General features: G+C 41.3%; 1 protein-coding gene across 1 annotated transcript in view; it reads right to left on the bottom strand.

The window, feature by feature from the left end:
• The window catches only part of utrn (utrophin), a 200,338-nt gene extending 175,759 nt beyond the window's left edge, over positions 1–24,579 (bottom strand). Inside the window, 5 exon segments of the mRNA XM_034202775.1 lie at positions 1,291–1,368; positions 3,181–3,273; positions 4,322–4,383; positions 22,175–22,297; positions 24,158–24,579. Coding sequence (XP_034058666.1) covers positions 1,291–1,368; positions 3,181–3,273; positions 4,322–4,383; positions 22,175–22,247 — 306 coding nt within the window. The 5' untranslated portion in view covers positions 22,248–22,297; positions 24,158–24,579.
• Between the last annotated feature and the right edge of the window lie 207 nt (positions 24,580–24,786).

Here is a 24,786-nt window from a genome sequence, read left to right on the forward strand (position 1 = left end):
GTTTCTTGCAGTGGAGTATAAATGATTCCTGCTAATGTTAATGAGTGTCCACATTGTTACAGCTGAAAGATTCTCAACCATGCCTTTTCCCCCCACAGTGGATTATACCACACTAATTACACCCTTCAATTGCTACTAATAAAGCGTGTCTGCAGCCTTGTCCGACATTAGTCATATGAGGTGAGGCTAAGTGCGAACTGATTACATGTAAATATTTTGGAGAGGATCAAGGCACTGAGTGGAACATGAGGTCAAGTGTCTGGTCAGACTCAAAGTGACCTCTATGTGCACGACAGAGCTGACCCCAGAACTGTTCTGTTCCCAATTAGCCTCATCGCGCCAAACTATACTCTTTTTGTCTGTCTCTCTATCCTTCTTTCTCTCTGTAGCTCTGTCTATCACACAGAAGTTCAAAGAGTTCATCAGCCCTCTGCATCTGTGTGCATGTTTCCATCCCCACCTTCTAAACTAGGACATATTTCCAGTTGAACCCACACTTTCCAAAAACTTTGAAAAATCACACTCCACCGGTCATTAGATGCCAGAGAGGAAATAAATAGTGCAATGACACTCTTCGTGTAGTAGCTCTACAGATACAGCTGTAGATTCATGTTACAGTATATGTGCATAGTAAAGTCACGTTTTCCAAAGCTAGGACATCAACAAGAAGCCAATTTCAATTATACATGTGGTTTCTATACTCTTATTTTCAAACACTATTTTCTCCAGGCAGCAGACTTTAAAAGGCTTGTGGGAACTCTGGCCTTCAGTGCCAACTGGGGTTGAGAGAAACCAGCAGGGGTTGCATACAAACTCCAGCTTTGCCAACTTCCAGTGAGCATGCCCTGCAATTTAGCTCACACTGCTTGGGTCAAGGCATTAAGAAACCAACCATTGTACACATGAGGAGGGCTGAGGGAGTGATGGAGGGAGACGGACAAAGAAATATACTGAACTCAATATAGACACATTCAGAGAACATGCAGTCTTGTATAGTTGCAGAGAGTGTTACTGGGTTTGAATAACGCAGGAGCACACTTGGCTAGAAATGGACAAACCTCGGGTAGTGTGAGACAATGTCAAATGTAGCATAGCCAACATGTGTGTGGGTTTTACTTCCACATAACACAATAGCAGCTAAGGTTACAGTTCATTGTGGATCCCTCTTTCTGACGGTGCTGTGCTGTAATATGCAGCTAAAATGAAACCCTGCAACCTCTTCCACCTTAATGAAACACTGATGTACATGGTTTGGCTGAAAGCACAAGCCAAACAACAGCTGATACTCACATTATTTTGATTCAGGACTTGAAGTACTTTGTTCACGTTGTTGAGAGCGTGCACTCTGGTGGAGCCTCTCTCTTTGGTCTGAGGAACAGGAAACACACATCAGGTGACGACATGTTCAGTCTTTATTAGCCAATCATTATGCTGCAGAAAACGTTGGTAGTTCAAAAAATCTTCAGAGACACATGGGAGTAGTTTTAGTGAATTGAGTCTATGAAACATTTATTTACAATCGTCCAGACTGATGCAGTAAATCAGTCTGTGAGGCATTGCTGCACAGAGAAAAGGAATGCCATCACTCAGTCAGCAGTGAGTTTCTCTCCATACATTCATCACACTCGTTACCCTATCAGCAGTGTCCACAGGCCAACTTATGGAAAGAATGGCAGGATGGATCGCTGCCAACTGCAAATCCTTTTTAAGTCTTCACATACCTCAACCACCCATTAGCACCCCATTATAGAATTAGTATTCGGGTATCAGCGTGTGTGTGTGTGTGTGTGTGTGTGTGTGTGTGTGTGTGTGTGTGTGTGTGTGTGTGTGTGTGTGTGTGTGTGTGTGTGTGTGTGTGGATGCAGGTGCTAGAAAGCAGATATGTTGTTGAAGGGCTAACAGCGAGGTGACACTGATAAAAAAAAAGAAGGAACACCAAAAAACAGAAGGGTGTCTTTATAAGATCATGGTTGTTCAGTGAAGACATGTATACTTTAGGATGTAATATGAATAAGTGATGTAATTGTTTTTCTCCTTTTCTGTACAAGCGTTTTTGTTATTATGTTAAATTCTCCTTCTAATCAGTTGTTAACTGTGAGCTAATAACTCAAATTAATCTTTGTTGAGCAACATCTTTTTGGAGGAATATCTGAATTGTCTTGATAAGATCAAATACATTTGGAAAATCCAGCAAACTTGACACTTCTATAATTGATGAAGTGTGAGATGTAATGTGTTCGCAAAAACATCTGTTCCTAATTTAGCCGTTTTATTCAAGCATCAAGCTAAATAAATAAATCTTCTGAGGTCCCCTCTTTTTTTTTTTTTTTTTTTTAAACCTTTATTTATCCAGATAAATCCCATTGAGATCATTGAACTCTTTTACAAGGGAGACCTGCTCAAGTAGGTTCCACATGAAACATAAAAACATTAACAGAACAACAAAAGGACATCTACATCATCATCACAGGGATTACAATTTACATAACTATCCACATGTACAGGTACCAACAGCTTCCGATTGAGTAGCATCCACCGAGCTTTAAAAACATTTAGTGGCACCAGATTGTTCAGTTTCCATTTCAGTTTGCAGACTATTCCAAGACCAGTGGCGCTGCAACATCTAAAAGCTGTCCTTCCCTAAGAACAGTCCTAGCAGTTGGCACATTTAATAAAACTCACAGAATGCGATCTCTGGATTTAGATGTTAACATTAGATGCAATCTTTACGAGTTTATGTTTGAGTTTTATTCCACAGCTTCAAGGTGAACACAGTATGTGAAGCAAAAATTGATGTGAAAAAATGTGGAGTGTTAAATTAACTAATTCCGTTTTGTTGTGTTATTGTTTGACACAAAGGTCTGTTAATCTTGATGCCACACACACACACCACACACACAACACACAACACACACAACACACATCACACACACACAGCCACACACCAACACACACGACACACACACACCCACACACACACACACACACACACACACACACACACACACACACACACACACACACACACACACACACACACACACACACACACACACACACACACACACACACACACACACACACACACACACACACACACACACACACACACACACACACACACACACACACACACACACACACACACACACACACACACACACACACACACACACTCACCAGTACAGAGTCAGTGAGACTCTCCAGGAGGTCCAGCAGCTTCCTCCCATCCTTCAGGTCGGAGAACATGTCTTTGATGGGCGTCTTCCCCGTCTGATGACAAGACATAATATGAATAACCAGAATACAGCAAAGACACCAAGAATGAGAGCTGCCACTCAGAAATATTAATCAAGATATTGTTACATTAAACAAAACATAAACAATCCAAACACAACTACAATTGTAGTTCAGTTAGAATTGTATCTGATAAGTAAAAAACTCTTAAGACTTCAATTGCTTGATCGCTTAAAGGTCCCCTATTATACTGTTTTTCATCAACATATTATAGGTCTCAGATAAATACAAAACATGTCTCTGAAGTGTTTGGCTCCAAATACCAAACGGATCATTGCAGCATCCCATAAACCCCTCTGTTTCAGCCCTGTTTCAAAAGTGCTGATTCTGGGTCTGTTACTTTAGATGAAAATAAGGAGCCACTCCCCACGCCCCTCTGAGAGATATGTGGTTAAAAAGAACACAATGGTGCTCTAGGAGGAGATTCAGGTGATAAGGAGGGGGGGGGGGGTGTTACCTTGGTTGGTGATTGGCTAATGCTACACAAGCCAAAAAGACGTTATGACATCATAAAGTGGCCACAATCTGATCAGCTCATTTCCAGACATTGGATCAGGACAAAAAGTGAGAGAATCTTTTTTCCTGAAACAGTTACATGTTTATGTATAAAAGACATGAAAAGTGGATTTTGCACAATAGGTCCCCTTTAAAAATACTATTTACTAGAATCTACTGTAAATAAAAAAGAGCAACAACACAATGCAAATCATAAACATGAAACATGATGCAGGTATTTACCTGAAGCTATATTTTCAGTGCCACATACAAAAGACATAGAGATCATTTGGCAGAACTTAACAACTGCTGTGAGTGCCATGAACATTCAGCACTTGGAAACCATCGAAAGCAGAAAAAAGAAGACGGAGTGAAACTAAGAGCATAACAGAGGTCCAAAGATTATGTTGGCGGGACTGATGAGTGCAAATATTTAAACAAAACAAGTTTGCTAAATCAACCTAGAATATTTAACACAAAAAAACAGGAGCACACATGTAGAGCCATCATCACTCTGAAGGAACGTTACCTTTGACAACTGTGCATTTATCCATTTGGTGAATGTTTTCTTCTGTACTGCGTCGTGCTCATCTGCAAAACATAAAGAAGAACGGTTGTTACAAAGGGGAACAGAAGTATAACAAAATGTAACATTATCAGTATATACGGTTAGTCTTATATTGACAGCACAGAACATTGCGATCACTCAAAGTCCATTTCAGGAAACCACTGGCCAAATGTATTATCAAAATAGCATGCTGGTTAATTGTAGCCGGAGGCATCAAGGCTTAAAAGCATCATGATCAATGTGGATGAAACATCACAAAATGACAGCGAGAAAATACAGGCAAGAGGGGTATTTGGATAATGTGTACAAAACGTCAAAAGGCGTGCTGCGTCGGTAAAGCTAATACGCCACGTTATCATAGAACAGCCCATTGTGCACCTGTGCACACGCCTTTGCCCGTTTATAATGTTCCCCTGGTCTCTGAATCCAAATTGTACAAATATTTCACATTCTCTTCCCGCTTGACTCCCTCCCTGCTCCTTCTTTATTCTCTCCAGTGTGGCTCTCTTATAAAGCTTCATTGTGTTTCAGGCAGAGGGTCAGCTGCTTTGATGTGCCTGGGCGATGGCTGGCTACTGTAATGGATCAGAGGAGCTCATTCAAAGCCTTCAACTTGTCTTGAGAAATGATGTTTCTACTTTATCCCACATGTAAAAGACTACGGAGAACAGTTGTGTTCAATTCAAATGTCTATAGTTATATCTTTACAATTATTGTTTTATTGTGACGTAACAGGGAAAACTAAACATATTCATATGAATCTTTTACCATCATAAGGAAGATTACATTTGGGGACACAAACTGTAAGTAGAAATAATTGTATATAAAAACATAAGCCTCTGCAGACAGACAGTGATGAATCAAAAAGTGGAAAATCTGTTTCCATGTTAAGATTATCAAAATGAATCAATAGCATTGTAAATGACGTAACGAAGTTGCCTTAATTAAAAGGAGTAACACGGTTAATGTCATAGTTCAATTGGATAAATGAATACTTTATTTCATGTTATTTATAATCGTTAAATATGGCATGATTTAATACAGTTTGTTTTACATCTTGGGCCGATATGCGTATGTGTTTCTTGTGCCTAGGAACTAATGTTTGTTCATGTGCTGGTACTGCGTGTTTTGCTGTTACACTGTACAACTCCATGTGGGTTGACGTCTTTTTGAAGCTCTGCTGAGGTCTGTGATAAAGTTTAGTGTGACGGGAGGTCTGTGACGAAGTTATGCAGAAAAGGAACTAAATTAATCTCCTTTCACGACAAGCGGCCAACGAGGTATTTGTTTTGTGTTTTCATTTTCTTGTTTTCATTCATATGTGTAGCACAATATGCTAATGTGTTTGGCTATGTATGCGTGTCATTTCGGTGTTGTAGTTCTCACGGCGTAACGGAAGAGGGAAGACTACAGGATGAAAACTCCCAAGAAATAAACGCCCGTTTTAAAGAACCGACCTGTGTCTGTGTCGTGAAAAGAGCTACAAGCATCTTTGAATAGCGGCAGTTTAGGGAACTTGTAAAGCAGGTAAAAGCTTCTAGGGGTTGAGGATTCAATTGTTTTTAACATCCCATAATTCAGTAAATGTTATCCATTTGTTACTTTTTACTCTACAGACAAAAAAGCTGAAATGCAATCAGTACCCGTACTCATCTTACTGAGCTGACTGGTAAACAATATACATTTCAAACTTAAATATTTACCATTCATTTAACTAGATCAGGGGTGCCCAACCTTTTTTGAACCGAGAGCTACTTTTAAAGTTGCCAGTCTGCCGAGATCTACCAGTCCAAATAGAGAGGCGTAGCCATTACTGACAGCCTACTACCAGGTAAATACACACTTCTACTTGTATAAAACTGACCTTTGTACGATTAATACTTCATAAAATACTGCAGATCCTTTATCTTACCTCTTTCTAATCTACACACATACAAGTATTTAACTGAAGTTACACAACAGTGTTGTTGATACAGAGTTGGAGTTTATTCACACGTCACTACAGTGGGTAATGTTTAAGAAACATTGAACAGTGCTGCCACATATGACACAGGAAAAAAGAAAAGACTCTGAACCCTTTCTTTGCCATTATATAAAAATAGTGTTGCTATAAAAGTATAAATTAGGCTTACTAATAAGACAACTCAGATCTGAAGCTACACAGGAATTTGCTGCCAAAGTGCAATAAAAAAGACAAAATTAATAGAATCAAACCCTTTTTTTGTTGCATTTTAGTAGAGTATAAAAAGAAATGCCTTTTAAAATAGGATGCAAGCAACACTAGTTTCTTAACCTGAATTGATAATAGACTATAATCAATGTAAACAGAACAGATCTTAATGTTTGCATTCTTATACCATGTTGTACAATAATTATAATGAATAAGTTCAAACAAACTAAAACTTACAGCTGATTAATAACGGTATCTAACTTGAGTTTTTATTATATCAAAAGCCTGTTGAAATGCTACTGTTATTTACTGTCCCCAAAAAGCGCATCAGCAGCCTCCAGGAATGCTTCTTTCACAACTTCGCCGTCTTTGAAAGACTTCATGTGTTTCGCAAGAACGTGACTGACACGATAAGATGCTCTGGTAGCAGCCTTGCTCTTGTTGTTGGGCCTGGTGGAAATGGACTGCTGTGCATTTAGCTGTCCTTTCAGGCCCCTCCCCTTTTGGGAGCGTAGGGCAGAATTAGATGGGAATTCCGTCTCGTAGCGTTTGTGCACTGTTTTGAAATGCCGCTCCTAAATGACCTTTCTTCGATAAAGCCACGCTCGCATTGCAGATGAGACAGATGGACTTTGAATTGGAATAGATACAAAAATAATCATCCTCCCACTTGGAGTGAAAATTATATATTTTGGGCTTTTTTGCTTCTGCCGTAATTGCGGTCTTGTGTGTGTGCGGACTGTCACTCCTGTTGCCACGGACAACGTCAGCGAAATAGTGCCAACTGCCCACCAGCCACGCCCCGACACATGGGGTCACGCCGGCCAATCACAAAGCTTTGATGCGTTCAAGTGCATTATTCTGGCACAGGAAGATTATGTTACAGGACATTAACGATAAAACAGAATGTTGTTGTTCTATTTTTAGAGACATCTCGCGATCGACTGGGAATCTCCCCGCGATCGACCGGTCGATCGCGATCGACTGGTTGGGCACCCCTGAACTAGTGACTGCTTGGTACCGGTGAGTCACCGTAGATATATTTTAGTGTTGAGATGGTGGTAGTTTTGAGTTGTAAATACAGCCTTATGCTACAAAGTAAAGTGAGTTTCTTGCAACAAGAAAGATTTATACAGATTTAGAATTTGGAGAAAGGGAACACTTGTGTCCAACATGTTCTTCCACTTCTCTGAGTTTAGGTATTCAAATAAGTACTGGGGTAGAAAAAAAACTAACATTTGTCATTATTCTTTGTGTTTGACAATTAATTGACAATATCAAAATATTAATTATTAAAATAAGCACTCAAATGAAGGACACACAAGACAACAACTTCTTCAATCGAATTTCACAGAAATGTACGCCTGAGCGAACATTAGTAATCCGTCACAAGAAAAACCTGCTCCTCAGATACAGATCAGCACTTTAGTCTGCCATGTTCTGTTCATGTTCCTTTCTCTCTCATGAGCCCATCCTGAACTGTAACCTCCTAAATAACCAGTTCATTAAGTTGTCAGTCTTTTCTCAAAACTGTACACCCGAGGGATCGGGTCAAAGAATTAATTACATTTGCATCTGCTTCTAGCACCGTGACAGAAGTCCAAGACTGTAATAAAGGGGTAGAGAAGTGGTGAAAATTAATGTGTGTGTGTGAACGTAAAACTGCCACTGTCATTCAACTAACCTCTGTGTAAAGCACCATGAACTGAACAAAAGGTCAAAGGTTACGATCACCAGGCCCAACAGTCGTCTGCCTTTTTGTTTGGGGTGTGTGGAGTGTGTGTTGTGTGTGTGTGCACAGCCGCTGGCTTGGTGAGAAGGGGCAGAAAAACAAAAATGTTCTGCAGAGCGGCCAGAGGTGGGGGTGAGAGAGGTGAAGAGGTGAGAGGGTGAGATCAAACCTGTTGGAAGAGAGACTACCTTTTGGAACTATGAAGGGTGTAGGACTGCAATTCAACATTATTTGTTTCATTAACGGTTCATTCATTCCTGGATTAAACAAGTGGTATAAAGAATGTCAGAAAATATATGTGAGGTCTAAAAATGTCTATTTTAGTCTAAATCTCAAAGATATCAGATTAACATGATATACAAATATAGGCAGGAAATCTCCACATGAGGCTGGAACTGCATTTTCTGCACTTTTTGGTTGACAAATTAATAGTTGGGGATCATTTTGCTGTTGATCGACTTGTCAATTAGTGAACTAAATAATGCGTCAGCTCTTATAGAGAGTGGTGTGTGCTATAAAGATTGCAAAGGCCCTTTAAGGGAAATGTGTAATCTGGGGCAATACAAATAAACGTTAGGATATCCATCAATAGGCATACTGACAAATCTATTTGTGCCATTCACAGAAGGAATTAGAAAAACATATTTTTGAAGTCATCTTAATGCTCCAGCAATGCCATAAAGACCAGACAATACGTTTACTACTAGGAACACATTTGGAGGGTTCTTTCTGGGGAAAGAGACGGGTGAAAGGGACAAAGGCAGGGGATGCTTCCTAAACTGGTATTGCACTGTGTCCTCTTTCCTGCGCTATTGCTTTTAAAGTGCTTTGAACGTAACACTGTAAAAGGCCCTCCTGAGAGTATGTTGACCTATTTTTCCACATAAATCTCAAGCAGCAACAATAACACCTGAAGGTTTCTTTCTCAAGAGGCGAAGAAGACAAAGAGGCGAGGGCCTAAAGGAGGTGATGAATGAAGAAGATGATGGAGAAAAGGATACAGGGGACAAAGAAGGAGTCTTTGGAAAAATAAGACGACAGCATGATTGACAGAGGGTAGGTGACATAACAGGAGGCCCAGTAACTGATGGAGATCAATCACAGAGAGAAACGTACAGGTGGAATGGTTCAACATGTCCTGACAGACAAAGAGAGAGGAAGAACGAAGACAGGCAGACCAGAAGCAGGACAGGTACAGTGCAGGCATGCTTTCAACACTATATCCATTTTCCTTTTATAAAAAGGCTCCATGTGGAGGCCTCCTGTCTTTACAGCATTACCAGCACCCTGAGGAGGAGAGGGTCCCTGTGGGTTCAGGTCTCCTGAGCTCTGCACCTTACCACCTTGGCAGTACAATACACCCGATTCATACACACTGCTCCTCCTCAATCTGTCTGCTGCTCCTACTCACCACAGCACAGGAATGTCTTACTGCAGGAGTGATCAAAGCAGCGACAGGAGAGTGTGTGTTTGTGCAAGTTTGTGTGTGTGAGAGTCGAAGAGACAAAACATACCCTTTACCAAAGGGAGTCTGTATATACACCATTAATACACCATTACATGATACGACCACTCGTGTCTCTTAGCTTACAAATATTTACATCTGTAGTGTACATGCACAAGTACATCAGCCAGGGATGTTAGACATGCCACTTACACGGTGACATTTATATGATAGGGGGACCAACATATGCTCCTACAGTGGGCAAACTGTGAAATCAGCTGTGCTCCTGAATGTATGTCTGTCCGCCTGGCAAGTAGTTGTTATTCACAGAGACCTGACCTGAAGCACTTTAAACTTCAAGATGATGGGGTAACAGGGTCCAGCTTTACACAAACAAAATGTATTTAGTGTGCAGAACATGTAACTTAAAGGTGGGGTATGTCATTTTGGAGGAACCAGCTCGAGTGCGCTAGAATTTGAAAGTATGCAGCCGAAGAAATCTGCCTCTTCCTTCAGACTTCCTCACAGAGCCTCTCCTCCAACACACACGAACGCGCACATGACCAATGAGGGCACGAGATAGGTTTGTGCACAGATGGAAGGCTGACAGGCAGGTAGACCATCCAGTTACTTTAGCCGGGCCGGCTCAGATGATTGGTCGTGCTTTTTACAGCGCTACGGCTTCCACAGATGACATTTTTTATGGATTTTTTGTCAAAGCACTTAAGATATTCATTGCTATCGGGATGTTAAGAGCATTCCATGGAATATAACAAAATGTGTATCTCGAGACGGTTTCTCAAACTTACCTACCCCACCTTTAAGGTCTAAGGGACCAAGAAACACCCACTACTAGAGTCATTCGTAATCTTCAAACTACATTAGATGATTTCCATCCATCCATCCATCTTCTCCCGCTTATCCGTGGTCGGGTCGCGGGGGTAGCAGTTCCAGCAGAGAGCCCCAAACTTTCTTTTCCCTGGCGACATCAACCAGCTCTGACTGGGGGATCCCAAGGCGCTCCCAGGCCAGCGAAGAGATATAATCCCTCCACCTGGTCCTAGGTCTACCCCTTGGTCTCTTCCCAGCTGGACGCGCCCGAGTTATTTATTAGATGAGTTATTTTACAAAATCACAACCCTTCTGATGAACCGTCATTTCAAAGAGAGGCTGGTCATTTGGCTTTCTTGTGTCAAGGTATGCAAAAAAATAAAAGGTATACACACAAACGGTTTCCTACAAAGCAAGTCTTGATCTAGGACCTTTAGGATTCTTTGTCTGCTGTGTGCAGCTCAAGATGACACAATAGAACATTCCTGGCTGTTCCATTTATCATTGATTCCACTACTGCTGCTTAGTGAAGCCTGCCAATATATATTCTTGCCCCGGTATTTGTTAGAACCAAAAAGACGTAACACTAGAGGCATTGAACAAAGCAAATAGTTTAGATAAATAAACTCCCTTCCGGTCATGTTAATTATTACTGAGGAAATACTATTGAAAGGTTATCAGGACTGGCAACAATCTAGTAAAGCTTTGACTGTAAACCAGTCTTTATGGGTCTCTTTGTCATATTATAAAGATAACTCTCTGTACAGTAAGTTCAAGTGAACAAACTGTCTACAGTGAAACAAGAAAGTTGAAAAATTAGAGTTAGCACTGTGATGCAGAGTGTTTCTCTTCCTCAACAGCCAAACAGGAAGTACTGCTTACATCAGTAATAGTAATCCCACTGGTGTCATTGATCTGTACACACATGCACACACTCACCACGCGAGTATTGTGCAGGTTTCCCTTCATAACAAAAATATGAATTCTCTCCAGTTTGCTGCACTTTCTGTTAACACTTAAGACTTTGTTAAAAAAGATGAAACCTTCTTCAAAACCATAAAAGAAAGTGTATTTCTTCTATAATATGACCATGATCTATCCAACTGCACTTAAACCCTTGACCCAGTGTTGACCAACATTAAATAAACAAGACTGAAAAATGAGCTGCAAGCAAACCTCTGAACATGATGTAACCTGGCAAGATAAAAGTCACAGACACACATGTTCCTCTAGCAGCCAGCTGGGAACACACAGCAGATGCATAAAGTACACAAACTCCAGTCTATTAGTGTAGCCCTCTCTCTCACAGGTGGAGAGCCTGTGACCACACAGCAGGGAGAAGGGGGGACACAGTGGGAGGCACCGAGGTGAAAATCAAACAAACCATCAGGGTTTCCACGGCAGCATCACACAGTAAACATGAGGGCTCAGAGCTTCGACAAATAGAGATATTTACTAAGTTAAGCCGCATCACTGAGCAGCAATTACCTTTAGCCAAGTTATATTTAACAGCTAACTCTTCTAGATTTTCCAAATCATTGTTTCGCCCAAGCTTTAAAACTGCATGCTTGGCCAGTGAATGGATAACCGAATTACCTTACATTTAGCCAGGTCTGACGATTAGTGAGTGAAAGTTTAAGTGCCAGAAAAACCTCCGGGTCTAAGTACTAGCGGTACTCAAAGTCACTGCAACAAAAATAAAAATGTTCATGCACTTAGATCATTGGTAGTGAAAAACTAAAGAAGGCGTATTATTTCTTGGCTATGAAACAACGTTTATGCAGAGATTGCACTCATAAAAAGGTTTCCCAGGGTGAACTTCACCTTGATGGGAGTTTGGAAGGAAGATCAGCTGTTGGCTGTCTTGTCTTTCAGCACCACCCACAGCCTATTGGAGGACACTAATTCACACACACTATACAACAATCACACTGTTTTGGCCTTCAAGCCATCACTCAACTTAAAATCCCTCCTTGAATGTACACACAAACAAGTGCACGTCAGACTCAATCTCTTTACAGTTTGATGGCAGAGATGTGTTTTATTTTGACTGTGAAGGTTGACAGGAATGCATAGTATTCCTATAATTTCCCCATGCATTCCTCCCCCCTCCCTTCAGCGGTCACTTGTCTAAGCTTGTCCCAGTCAGCACAGCGTTGTTGACACTCTTCCCTCGCTAAGATCTGGGAATTTGTAATGAAAACACTTTGAACGTCCAGAAAGATTAGCCCATATCCCCATTTAGCAGCCTGAAAAACACCTCTGTGTTGCATGCATTGGTGTAATTACGGGTTAGAAAGGATAGGTGAGGAGGTGAGGGGTAATGGAATGTATTGAAGTTAGAGCAGGGTGAGGAGCAGTAAGCTAACCACAGGTATAACAAGTGGCTTGTAAAATGAATAATGGATGCTTAGGGGAAGATTCAACTTTAGAGTTTCACAAAAGCATGTTTAACATTAAGTCGAAACTTCTGAAAAAATACTCCATAAAAAATGTTTTGGGTTTCCTAACATGATCTAATTGGTTCAAAGCTTGCACCATTCTTTATGATATTGCGAAAAAATCGTTGAATCTATATATGATTTGTCCCCATGTCTCCAGACTGAGTCCAGCACACTTAACTGCCCCACCTGTAGCAACCAAGCCATGTGTCATACATACACCTGTCAAAAGTTCCTACCTCTGAGTTGTAGCCCATACTCTGCCATATTTTAACATAAGCCGCAACAATCCAGAACCAGGAAGCAGCAAAAGCAACAAACAAAAAAAGTAGATAGTCCAAGAGTATCAGCGCAAAACAGAGTTTGACATTCCTCCTCTGCCTCTGTTGCTCCTTGACCAGCGAGGGAGGAATAGATCAGAGGAATGCTGCAGCAAAGAGAGAGGGGAGGGAAAGAGGTACCCTGCGAATAGAAGGAAAACAGATTGGGGGCAGAGCAGAACAGGACAGGGCAGGCCTAGTGTGGGGAGTCATAATGCATCGTGGGATAGGGGGATGAACACAGGTAAACACACTGTTCGTTACCATTCCTGCGTGCTATAGGGCAGAGTGCATCATGTGCCGTGACACGATGGCAAAAAGAGACAAAGAAGATTTCACCCAGAGATCACGCACAAACGCAGACACAACACAAGACTGTTGTGGGTGTGATGTGAGGAGGGAGAGAGGCTTTAACTTTCTGATCTGCATTTTCTGGAAATCTACCAGACTCCAAGTTTGGGAAACAACGGCCACCAGCCAACATCAGATCCAATCCCACATGAATCAGGATTATCCTTACATGGAGATGTTTCACCTTGTGCGCTGTTGCAGCAACACAAAACACAGAATGTGAGCTCAGACATGGGCTCATAAAACACTGCAGGGATTTTAAAAGCTGTCACAGTTAGAGAAACAAAGCCAACAATGGAGAGATTCACCAAAAAAAGTTGCCTTAGGTGAACAGTTCAATTATATGGAAAAAGAGCCTTTTTGAAAAAAGATATATAAATAGAAAAGGATATAGGATGCAAACGGGATCAATTGATTGAACAACTATGCAGTGTGAGAAAATGGGACCATAGTCTTATGACCAAGACAATAACCTGTATTTAACTTTTTGCTTCTTAAGAGGAACCAATGTTTTAGTAAATATATCTAGAAATGAGAAAGATCAAAAACATAACCCAATAGCTGTGGTCGACAAGCTGGATGCAGGTTATGTTGTTAAAAAGATCATCATATGAAACTACAAATATATGAAGATTGAGTGGTGAACACACACAATATAATAATTGTTTGTATAGCAACAAGAAGAATACAAATAATAAAACTGTCACTGAAGTTGCTAAATAAAAGTGCTGTCATATAAAAATCAGTGACAATCATCTGCTTCTATGGTCAGATTAGTTTCGGAGTTACCGTAGTAAACCAGAGCCATATTGGGACATTGGGTCAGACCTTTCGACTTCTGAAAAAAGAGAAATTGGCTCATCACTGTGTGAGATTAGTGCAAGCATAGTTTCCTGTAATGAATCATTGTTACACTTCTCCACAGATACACTACAGATGTGCTCTCGTGCACTCACCTAGATCAAGACTTTTTTCAGGCTTCCCTTTCCTCTTGAAAAAGTGACGCTTTCTCCACGACATCCACTTACTCAAATTCATTATGGAATGCAGGTATCTTTACAACAAAGAGAGAAAAAGAGCGAGAAAGAAAGAAAAACAAATCCGGAACAGGAAGTGTTGGTGGGTGGGTGAGACACAGAGGAAAGAGAAAGAGGAAGTAGAGGTGCGAGATCACTTATTGAGTACCCTGGGTTTGTTTATCTGGGGTGCTGGGCGGTGCCGTCAGATTAGACATCACACACATGCTCACACACTCAAAAGGAGGGGGAGAAAAGTGAGTGACAAGAGCAGGGACTTCTTCAGGGTGTCATTTCAAAGGTTAGTGACAGGTGACGTAGAGGTGAGTGGGCCATATGTATTGCTGCTAGTGACAGCTGAATCTCCCCATGAAACACAAAGAACTCACCGGGACAACATTTCTCATTCTCCCAACTAGCAGGGAGCGACGGTAGATAGACATCATCTAAGGTGACCTAAACCCTTAAACACACCCTGGGCCACGGAAGCCACTTCCTTTGCGACCGTTTACATGAAAGTGAAACTTTTGACAATCAAACAAAAAAATGTCGCAAGGGGCAAGACTGAGGCTTTGCTGCAGACATTTAAAGCAAGTCTAAGAGCCAGCGTAGTGGAACAGGGCAAAGGCCTGAGTCCATTTGCTCATTGACAGATTTAGTCCATGAGGGGCAACTGAACAAACAACTGTATTCCCACAGAGGGGGTATATGGCGAGAGAAGAGAGTAGAGGGGGAAGGGGGAGGGAAACAGTTGAGAAAGTTAAGTTTCCTGTGGTTTTGTTTTCCCTTTTCTTTACTGAGAGGAAGTAAAGGAGGAATACCAACCCGGACCACTCGTGACCAACTTCCAGAGTCTGATTGTGTTAAATCTACTTCCCTCCCTGGAGACTTGCAGCAGCCGCTGGTGTGCTGGTCACAACTCAGAGGAGTGACTTTGGTGGGGTGAGGCTGGACTTGGCAGTGACTGAAGGAATCAGAGAGCAGAGGGGACTTTCCACTGCATCAGTCATGCAGCCAGAGACAGGCGTCCTCTTCTGTCATCCCATCCTCACACAACACTCCAGGAGCATCCGTCAGCAAGATGCTTGAATGAAGCCATGCTAGTGTGCTTATGCACTGGCATTAACATATCTGTGCCTCACACAAATACAGACAACATTTGTTAATGGTATTATGTCATATTAAAATCCCTGGTGTGACTACTGGTTAAAAACAACTATGAAGTTATAGATTTTCATTTTGGCCCCAAGTGTGCAGCCCTACTTAAATAATAAATAAATAAATAAAAATCTCAAAACACAGCAGTTTACAGGACCACAAAATGCAGGATATTACTGCTGCTTTAATGTGTTTTAGGATGAATTTTCCCATTAAAAGATCTTTCCAGAAGTGGTTCCCACTCACAAGAGTATATGCATACAGAGCATATGAGTCAGTGGTCCTACCAAAATTGAAGAGAAAGAAATGGAAAAAGCGGATCTCCCTCATTTCCACAGGCCTCCACCCTTGGAAAAGTAGATTCCCATGTCTACATTTTTTTTTTTTTAAATCTCCTTGTAGAGGTGCATTACAAATACAGTAGCCTGTCTTTGACTGTCCCTTTTCTACAGTAGGTCTCTCCCAGTCTGTCCTGTCTATCTCTACCGACCACTCTATGCAACATTGGAAAAACACAAAAATAACAGTTTGTAAAAGATCAGAAATGTTCTAGGTAGAAAAAAGACACAACTGAAGAGTTTTTTGGTATCGGCACAACTTTAACACAGTATTAAAAAAAGGTTGCACTCATATGGTATTGCACCATACGCAGTAAAACAAGTGAGACAAACTTGTTAACTGCCTAAGGTAAAAAAAAAAACTAACTTTAGCACTATTGAAAAAAAGCATTGAGATGGAGGAATTCAATTCCTTCAAGCTATTTACTCAGAAGAGAAATACCGCTGTAGCTTTAAAGGGTTAATTTAAACTCTCTCTGGGCCTCAGCCTGTTTTTTTGTTTTGGTAAATCCTGTCATGCGAGGGGTCAGAAGGTGGATTGGGCAACGTGGCTTTATAGCCCTAATGAGCTGGGGGAAAGGGGGCAGAGTTGGGGATTTAAACTGGAAGGGCTTGCTTGGCTTGCTTGGAAACGGGAGATTCACAACAAGAGGAGACTGGTTCATATGTGTTTAACAACCACAAGAACATCCAACACTGATCATTTTCTTGCCATTTTCAGCCTTCTCTAGAAGAGTTTTAAATGTCATCTGGCCTGGGCGGGGTGTCTAAATGCTGCTGCTGCACACACACATTCACAAGGACCAAAGAGGCAGCGTCCCACAGACAGCCACACCCAGGGGAGATGTTTTGGCCAGTGCTCATATTCCTACATTTCCAGCCAGGATTTTGTAGAGATTGTTTCCTCCCACTTCCCATGCAGCCAGATGCAGTGAACAGCAGAGAGACAAACACACTTGAGTCTATATATATTGCTGTGAAGACTCATCCAGCTGCATTCCCTGAGGACAGTGTGCATCCTCAAAGTAAAAAAAAAAGCTCATGAGAACTAGGGTTGGGAACCGAAACTCGGTTCCAGATGAGAACCGATAAGAAAATGCCGGGTACCGGGTACCCATACAAAATACACAATTTCGGTTCTGCTTAACGGTTCCTAAACGCGGTAGACCCTGTATTCCAGCGGGTCCGTCTGCACCGCGGTGCTGCGGTGACCCGGTGGAATACAGGGCGGACCTGGAGAATCACAGAACGGCCGGTCGTCAGCGGGCCGTTGACGGCCGGCTCGGTACGCTGACGGCCGGCACCGCCTTCATTTTTTTAAACGGCATCATATAAATTGCGCTGACAGGCGACAGAGGTCCACAGTTGCCCCGCAGCGATGCTCCCCCGCCCTCCCGTAGACATTTCACGAGCTCAGTCACTTCATAACACCAAAGATAGGTCGCGGTAAACACTCTGAAGTGAGGCTCCACTACACTAAAAAAGAAAAAGAAAAGGCACAGTGTAATGCCTGTTAATAGCTTGCCACAGGCATAGCTCAGTTAAAATAAAGCACAGCTATTGTGCAATACATTTGTATTGCATGTATATTTTTTAGTAACAATTTCAGTTAAAGCTTTTAAGAATAAATATATTTTTGTTATCTAAACGTTTGACCTCTTTATTTTACAATTTTGGAATCGAAACGGGGAATCGATAAGAACCGGAATCGATAAGCAGAACCGGAATCGAAATCGGAATCGATAAATTTCAAACGATACCCATCCCTAATGAGAACCCTCGCTGACCGTAGACCCATACAAGAAAGTGAAGCTCAAACACCAGAGGCAATGAAGAAACAAATTCAGGCCGTGACATCCCAGAATGAAGGGGCGGCCGCAGTGAAAGCTCCTTTGTTTTGATCTGTGTTCAATGCTACCCACACGTGCAGATGCACACCCATCATTATGCATTTGCATAACACTGCATACCATTGCAATAACTGCTAGAACAAGTTTTCACTGTCATGGCTACATGGTAATTATCACTTCAGATAACTGTAATGTTTTATTCATTCTTGATGAGCATACAGTCTGTTTCCAAACATGCACTCACACACCAGCTGGAACTTTTCAAAGTGGTCGGTCCACCCTGCTCGCAGCGGCCAAAGCTAGAATTAAGGATCCATGACGTGTATCTGAGCTACCACACCCTCCACACCCTCTGCATGGTGACAATCCCATTCTTGTTCTCTTGTAAGATACAACAATATGTCACTTAATAGTACAGCATGTCGCACCCAAGTAAATGGCCCTCTGTATGAACCTGACGTGACACTTGGTTTAATACACAGAACCTAAATAATGGTCAATCAAACCAGTCGGGAAAGCTTTCAGTTCATACTTTGACCTTCTTTCAATGAAGAAATACTATTCAGTTTGGATCAAACCGATGCTATTGGATGCAACCTATTGTGGTTTTAAACAAACTGTTGTGGCGTCACAGAAACCTCAACCAAGTCCATATCTAATAGCAGCTCATCACAGGATGCTGATTGCAGTGTGATTTGGACACAAAGGTGCCGCTTGAAGCCTGACAATATGGATTTTTTAATCATCTTGTGTTCCCGCATTGTTTGTTATTTGCAAGAATCCAGCTAATCTGTGTTTAGCTTAAAAGGAAAAATCCAGAAGGTAAAAAGTAAAAGATTCAACAAAGAAAACCCAAGTTCAAAGCTGTATGAACCCATGCCACTCAATCTAAAGTATGCGTTTGGGGACTGATGCCGTTTGTCTTACATTATCAAATGCACAGAGAATAACAGGAGAGAGTAATGATCGATGGGAAGAAAGCGTATAAAAAACAATAGAGGATAAAAAGACAGAGAAGACAAAAGACCACTCAGGTAATCAGAGATGTATTGGTAGGGGGAGGGGAAGGGCTAGGTAGGCTAGGTAGATAAGGCTTCAGGGTGTTAAGGGTAAGCCAACCAGGACTTCGTAAAAGTAACTACTCCTTAACATCTGTTTGAGCCCTTTGAGAACTGTTGTGCCATGAGGCGAACAACACACATCTGGTTCTCAACGGAGTTCAGCCTTGTAGGTCAACTTCAGGGCAGCAAGTAATGATATCTTTCATTCCAGGTAGTCTACCCATCGGTTCCATGTGATAACTTCTAATTGCTTGTTTAAAGATGAACTGAAAATTAAAAAGAAAGTTATTTTTATTTGATAAATGTCTCAAACTGTTATAATCAAATAGTTTTCTGTCTATCGACTAATTTCTTCAACACTGGACAGTCCTGAAAATCTTTAAAAGTGACTTTACGGTATTTCCAGTGGCACACAAAATACTGAAATGCAACACCAACCTGGTATTGTAGCAATGAAAGCTGTACTTCAAACATTTGACCAAGAGAATAAATCTTACATGACAGGTACATTTTGGTTGTATGTTTCAATGCTTAAACCCCGTCCATCACACAATCAAGTTACTACCAAAGGAGAGTCATTTATTCCAGCGTCACACGGTTCTACCCTGCACATTTTTCTCGCTGTCGCCACTTCATTGCAGCTTGCGTAAAATCCTGACGTGCTGGAAAACATGAGCCACCCCTCAAGAGGCATGAGTGTGCATGCATACGTGTGTGAACGGGAAGGACTGTCTGTCCTCCATCATAAGAGGCAGAGAGACAACACACAGCACTGTCGCCTCAGCACTCACCGGAGTGGTGATCTCACTGAAGTTTACATATGGGCCAAACAGCAGCTGAAATAACTCAAACAAACCTTCTATTAACCAAGTGTGTTAACTCTTTCTGGAGGATCATGACGACCGGTGTTGACAATCAGTAATGATGACAAAAAAGAGGAGTGTAAATTCTTCAACCATTCAAACATGGCAGCCGGTGGGGATCACATGAACAAGAGCGCTAATGCTCTCCTCACAAGGCTCGTCTCAGCTGTGAAAACAACCTTCCACCTGCCCACCACACACACAAACACACCTGCTTGTCAGTCACCTCTCAAAGCACTATTTCAGCTCCATGTAGGCTACAGCCCTCTCTCTTTCTCACCCTCCATCTCCCTGTCTCCATTTCTGACCCAACAGCAGGGTTTGGGAAGCTGTCACAGGATCAATTTGAACAAGCAGCCTCTATAGTCAGGGTGGAGCAATGCATATTCCACATGTGCTGGGAGAATTATGAATTGTCTTATTGTAGAGTGTGCAGCCCTGGTTTGACCTGGTTTTGTTCACATACTCTTCCAATTATGAAGTAGAACACCTCATTTCAGACATATCTCTGTCGGCTGCACACACACCAGAAAACTCTGTTTAAAGTGAGGGTGAGAAACGATTGGGCAAAAGCTTACACAACAGCGTGCACGGCAATTTTTTGCGGGTTGATTTAGTGTACAGCTAAGCTACGTGCTTAATTTCCCCCTCTTTGCCATAAGAGAAAACATTTCCTTTGGGGTTGCTAGGGAAACCTGGATCTTTGTAATAAAAGCATTGCGGTCTGGACGTGAGCATTGTAAATTACAAACTGCATCGGCACGGAGGAATTCAGGGGCTGGACGGGTGTGGAAAGCTGGCATACGGATAGGACTGGATACTGAATACATTTACCCACTTTTCTTATTATTACTTTTTCTATTTCGCAGTTACAGTAGAGAGAGTGAAACAGCAAGGACAGAGAGTTGGCAGGGGGACTATGAAGGGAAGTCCTACAGATCTGACTGAAGCACATGCCACCGCTCTATGATGCCAACATAATATGATGAATTCAGGGTACAAATTACAGTTAAAAAAAAGCCAAAATAATAACAGACCCATGACTGTCTGCCTTAAGTTGATAGCAAAAACATTCAGTTAACATAGTTTGTTCACTAATACAATAGTTGACTGATTAGAAAGGTGGAATGCAATGTAAAACTACCTGCTATCGGAGCCAGATTCACTGAACGTCGACAACCATTCAAACCCACTACCACCTACGACCTACGCTGGATCGAACAGTCAGGGAGAACAACTCCCCCGTGGTACATAACATCACTTTTTTGTTTCTTGGATGAAGTTAAAAAAGAGCCTTTTTAGAAACATTGCTCAAAACGGATACTTTCAATTTTACATGAATCCATTATGTCTTAAAAATCCTCTATTAACTTCTTAAATGGTCACTTTCATGTTTATCAACCTTGTCAGCCTAATAAACAAGTACTTATATATGAATTTGATAAAAACAGAGTCTGAAATAAAGCTTTGTGAGTGTCAGATTTAAGTCCTGTATGAAAAGAGATTATGACACTGTTTCATCTTTTTTTCATGCATCCCTTTTATAAGTCACAGATCAACATTGTGTTGATCCTCACACCAACATAATGTTATGCAAAATGATAAGTAACACAAGAACCAAGTCACTTGAAGTCCCTTCCTCATCCATAGCCAGCAAGAAATGCCATCTTTCATCATAGATGGTCTCACAATATCAGGTGATATTTTGCTGATGTTTACAGTTTTCTCATCCAGAGCACTCCTCCTGCCAGAGCAATAACTTGTCAGTGTGTCTGTTCCTCTCTCGGAGGGTGGCGTCTACAAAAGATGAACCTATGGAATGAACCACAGAGAAAGGGATCACAGGGTGCGGCTCTTTAAAACCCATCCCTGCATTCTTGTCTTCCCTTCTCTCCGCTGCCATTGGTCACCTTGACTGTTACTTTCTCTTTTTTCCTTACAATCAACCATCTCCTGTTTTCTTCGTTGCTTTAATTTGCTTCTCTGTCCCGTTCCCCTTGCCTCCATGGGAACAGAGGTTAACCATGCACAACAGGATTGTTGGCTGTGTCAGTGTTTCCTTTCAGTGACTGCTCTTATGCACGTACAACCAAACCTTTTTCAATATGACACAACCGGATCATCTGATAAATAATCAGTCATCTTTTGGTTCATGCGAGCACACTGTAGGAGAGGTGTGTCCTGTATAGAGCATCAAACATTAAACATAGCCTTGAGGTAATACATCTCTAAAACATACCAGATCTCCACTTGATGATGTCGTTGAACTCTTCGTTGGCTCCGCCCTCTGCAGTGTCCCTGTGTGATGCCATGTCAGCCAATAAATGTAACACTTGATATAATTCCAGCCCTTGTTCTGCACCTGTAAGAAACAATAAAACATAAGCTCCTTTCTGCTTTAAGGTGACTTTAAGCAGTGGTAATAGCTCTAGAGAGTGGACATGTCATATGCATTGGAGCAAACCAGTCAAACATGGTCACATAGCACGCAGGAATGATCTGACACTTCTTAAGGAACACCGTAGGTCATTAAAACACTAACAGCTGCTTGAGACTTCACCTCCATATCCGCTGAACAATGCTGGGCAGGAAACACACTCTCAAGGCTTTCGGCTGACAATCTGGTGGTTGATTTATGTCTCTAACTCCTAGTAGTGTAATTGATGCTGTAATAATGCAAAATCATAGTGTAGACTTTGTAAAGACTCAGGAACCAACTAACCAATAAACTTAGAGATGTGAAAATCCTTTGGTCAGCCACCATTTGTTTTGCTGTGGTCATGTTGCTTTGGTTGGTCGCCACTAACCATCATACACAGCTAACACTTGTCAAATCTAAAGCTTTCTTCTAATGTTGAACTTCAAGTTGAATTATAAAGTATTTCCATTAAATATGTAGTAAGATTTGATTTAAAACATAGTCAAACTATACTGTAATGATTTGCATTTAGTCATTATCGAATTTGTTAAGTTAGGGCCATGATAACGATTATTATGTTGGTAGCTCGAGCATCCTGCAAGACTGCAGACAGTTGGTAAGGTTTATCATCATGCAACCAGTTTCATTGGTTTATTTAAGTGTGTTTAGGTTAGTTAGTTCATTAGTTAGTTAGTTAGTTAGTTAGTTAGTTCAACCTTTTTCCAGAAAAGGGAACCCTTGACTGCTTCTTGAAAGTGGTGAATCTCAAGTTATGGGCTCAAGTGATAAGTGTTTCCTTTAGGGGATTAATGAAATATTATACAATGTGGATGACTTGTCATGTGCAAATATTTGCAAATGTTCCTGTGTTTTCTATCAGTTTCATAATGACCACTATGGTGGGTGCCTAACTTTCAGAAGCTGCAAATGAAACACCATCTGTAATAATCTCCTAATGTTAAAATGTGACTACAATTATTAGGTCAGCTGTTAATGCACTTATTTTTCTGCATCTTGTTGCAGATCTAGAAATCTGCTTAGGTGTAATGCTTGTGGTCTGTTTTAATTCAGGCTGTTATCCTTTCATTAAAAACTCAACCATGTCCACTCCTAAAATAGTTTGCTTTTACCATGAAAGGAGTGCATGTGCCTGTTTTATCAGGCAGTACTTGGTGAGTTACAGTTCTTGAGGGATGATGCAAGACCCAAAAATAACAACTGTAAGCTCAAGGAAGGGGGACACACATTTGTGTAGCTGGTGTCTTTACAATTTCGGTTCCTCTCACTGGGAGAGGAGTAGTTTTGACATCAGTGGCAAACAGCTGAAAGGATACAACAGAGTTTACATTTGAAGCTGTGAACCTCAAGGATAGTTCAGTACTTTCTAGATTGATTTCAACAAGAGCAGTGTCAATGGCTTGGCTTAATAACAATACATTTTAAGTAACTTTGTGTATTGTGTTAACCTGACGTGATAAACACCTTCCCGACAAGACTTAACACCATGATACTGCTAAAAGAAAACACAAAAAGGAACTTGCAAATCTATTGTGGCCTTGCTGTAGTTAATGTTTATCTCCAAGGTATGACTGGTATTTAGAGCTTAACTTTTCAAACTGGTTGCAATGTACACTAACAGCTAGCTACGCGTAAAGTAGGGAAGAAAGTTATTGTTTGAGGTCTTTTTTAACGTTTTAACTTTTTACAGTTTCACCGTCTGACTTAAAACTGCAAAAATAACCAAGATAATGCGTTTATTAATGTTACATGTTAACAAACATCATGTATAAAAATCTCACTCACCTCTGCTGTCACCAAGGAGTCAGGAGACGTGCTCCCTCACAACAAGTCCCAAACGTGTAGAGTATGGACACACAAACAATGTAAAGTGTAGTGGAAAAGTTGAACATTCGAAAACGCATATCCAATTCATTTAAGGCATTTTCAACTCAGAGAGGCACTCTTCTTAACTACCAAGCTAACTAAAATGAACCGTCCTCGAGCGCACCCAGTCTCCACAATGTGTTTTAAAAAAGCTTTCAGAGACGCCTGTTTGCACCGCAGCAAACTGCCGTAGTGTTTAAAGCACACGGCAGGCTGACTCTTGGAAACGGAGAGATGGTTATTACGTTTCACGGGTGAACGCCACGGTACGGTGGACTCAGGTCCCACAACTTTATTCCTGTTGCTTACTTGACTATTTCTCCCTGCCGCTAACACCAACGTCAAGCTCCAGAGTTAGCTACACATACCGGAAATGCTGCAACAGGTCCTTCAAAGTAAAAGAGACTGAACATACCAGCATTTAATCTTGTTTCTGATCTTCTACAAACAATTTTTTAATTGAAAGTAGATACTTGCTGAAAGAATAGACCACTTTTTTAAAATATATTCCGAATGTAATTTCCATTCATCCATCTTCTCCCGCTTAT

The sequence above is a fragment of the Gymnodraco acuticeps genome, unplaced genomic scaffold (genome assembly GCF_902827175.1).
Source record: "Gymnodraco acuticeps unplaced genomic scaffold, fGymAcu1.1, whole genome shotgun sequence".
Taxonomy (NCBI): Eukaryota; Metazoa; Chordata; class Actinopteri; order Perciformes; family Bathydraconidae; genus Gymnodraco; species Gymnodraco acuticeps.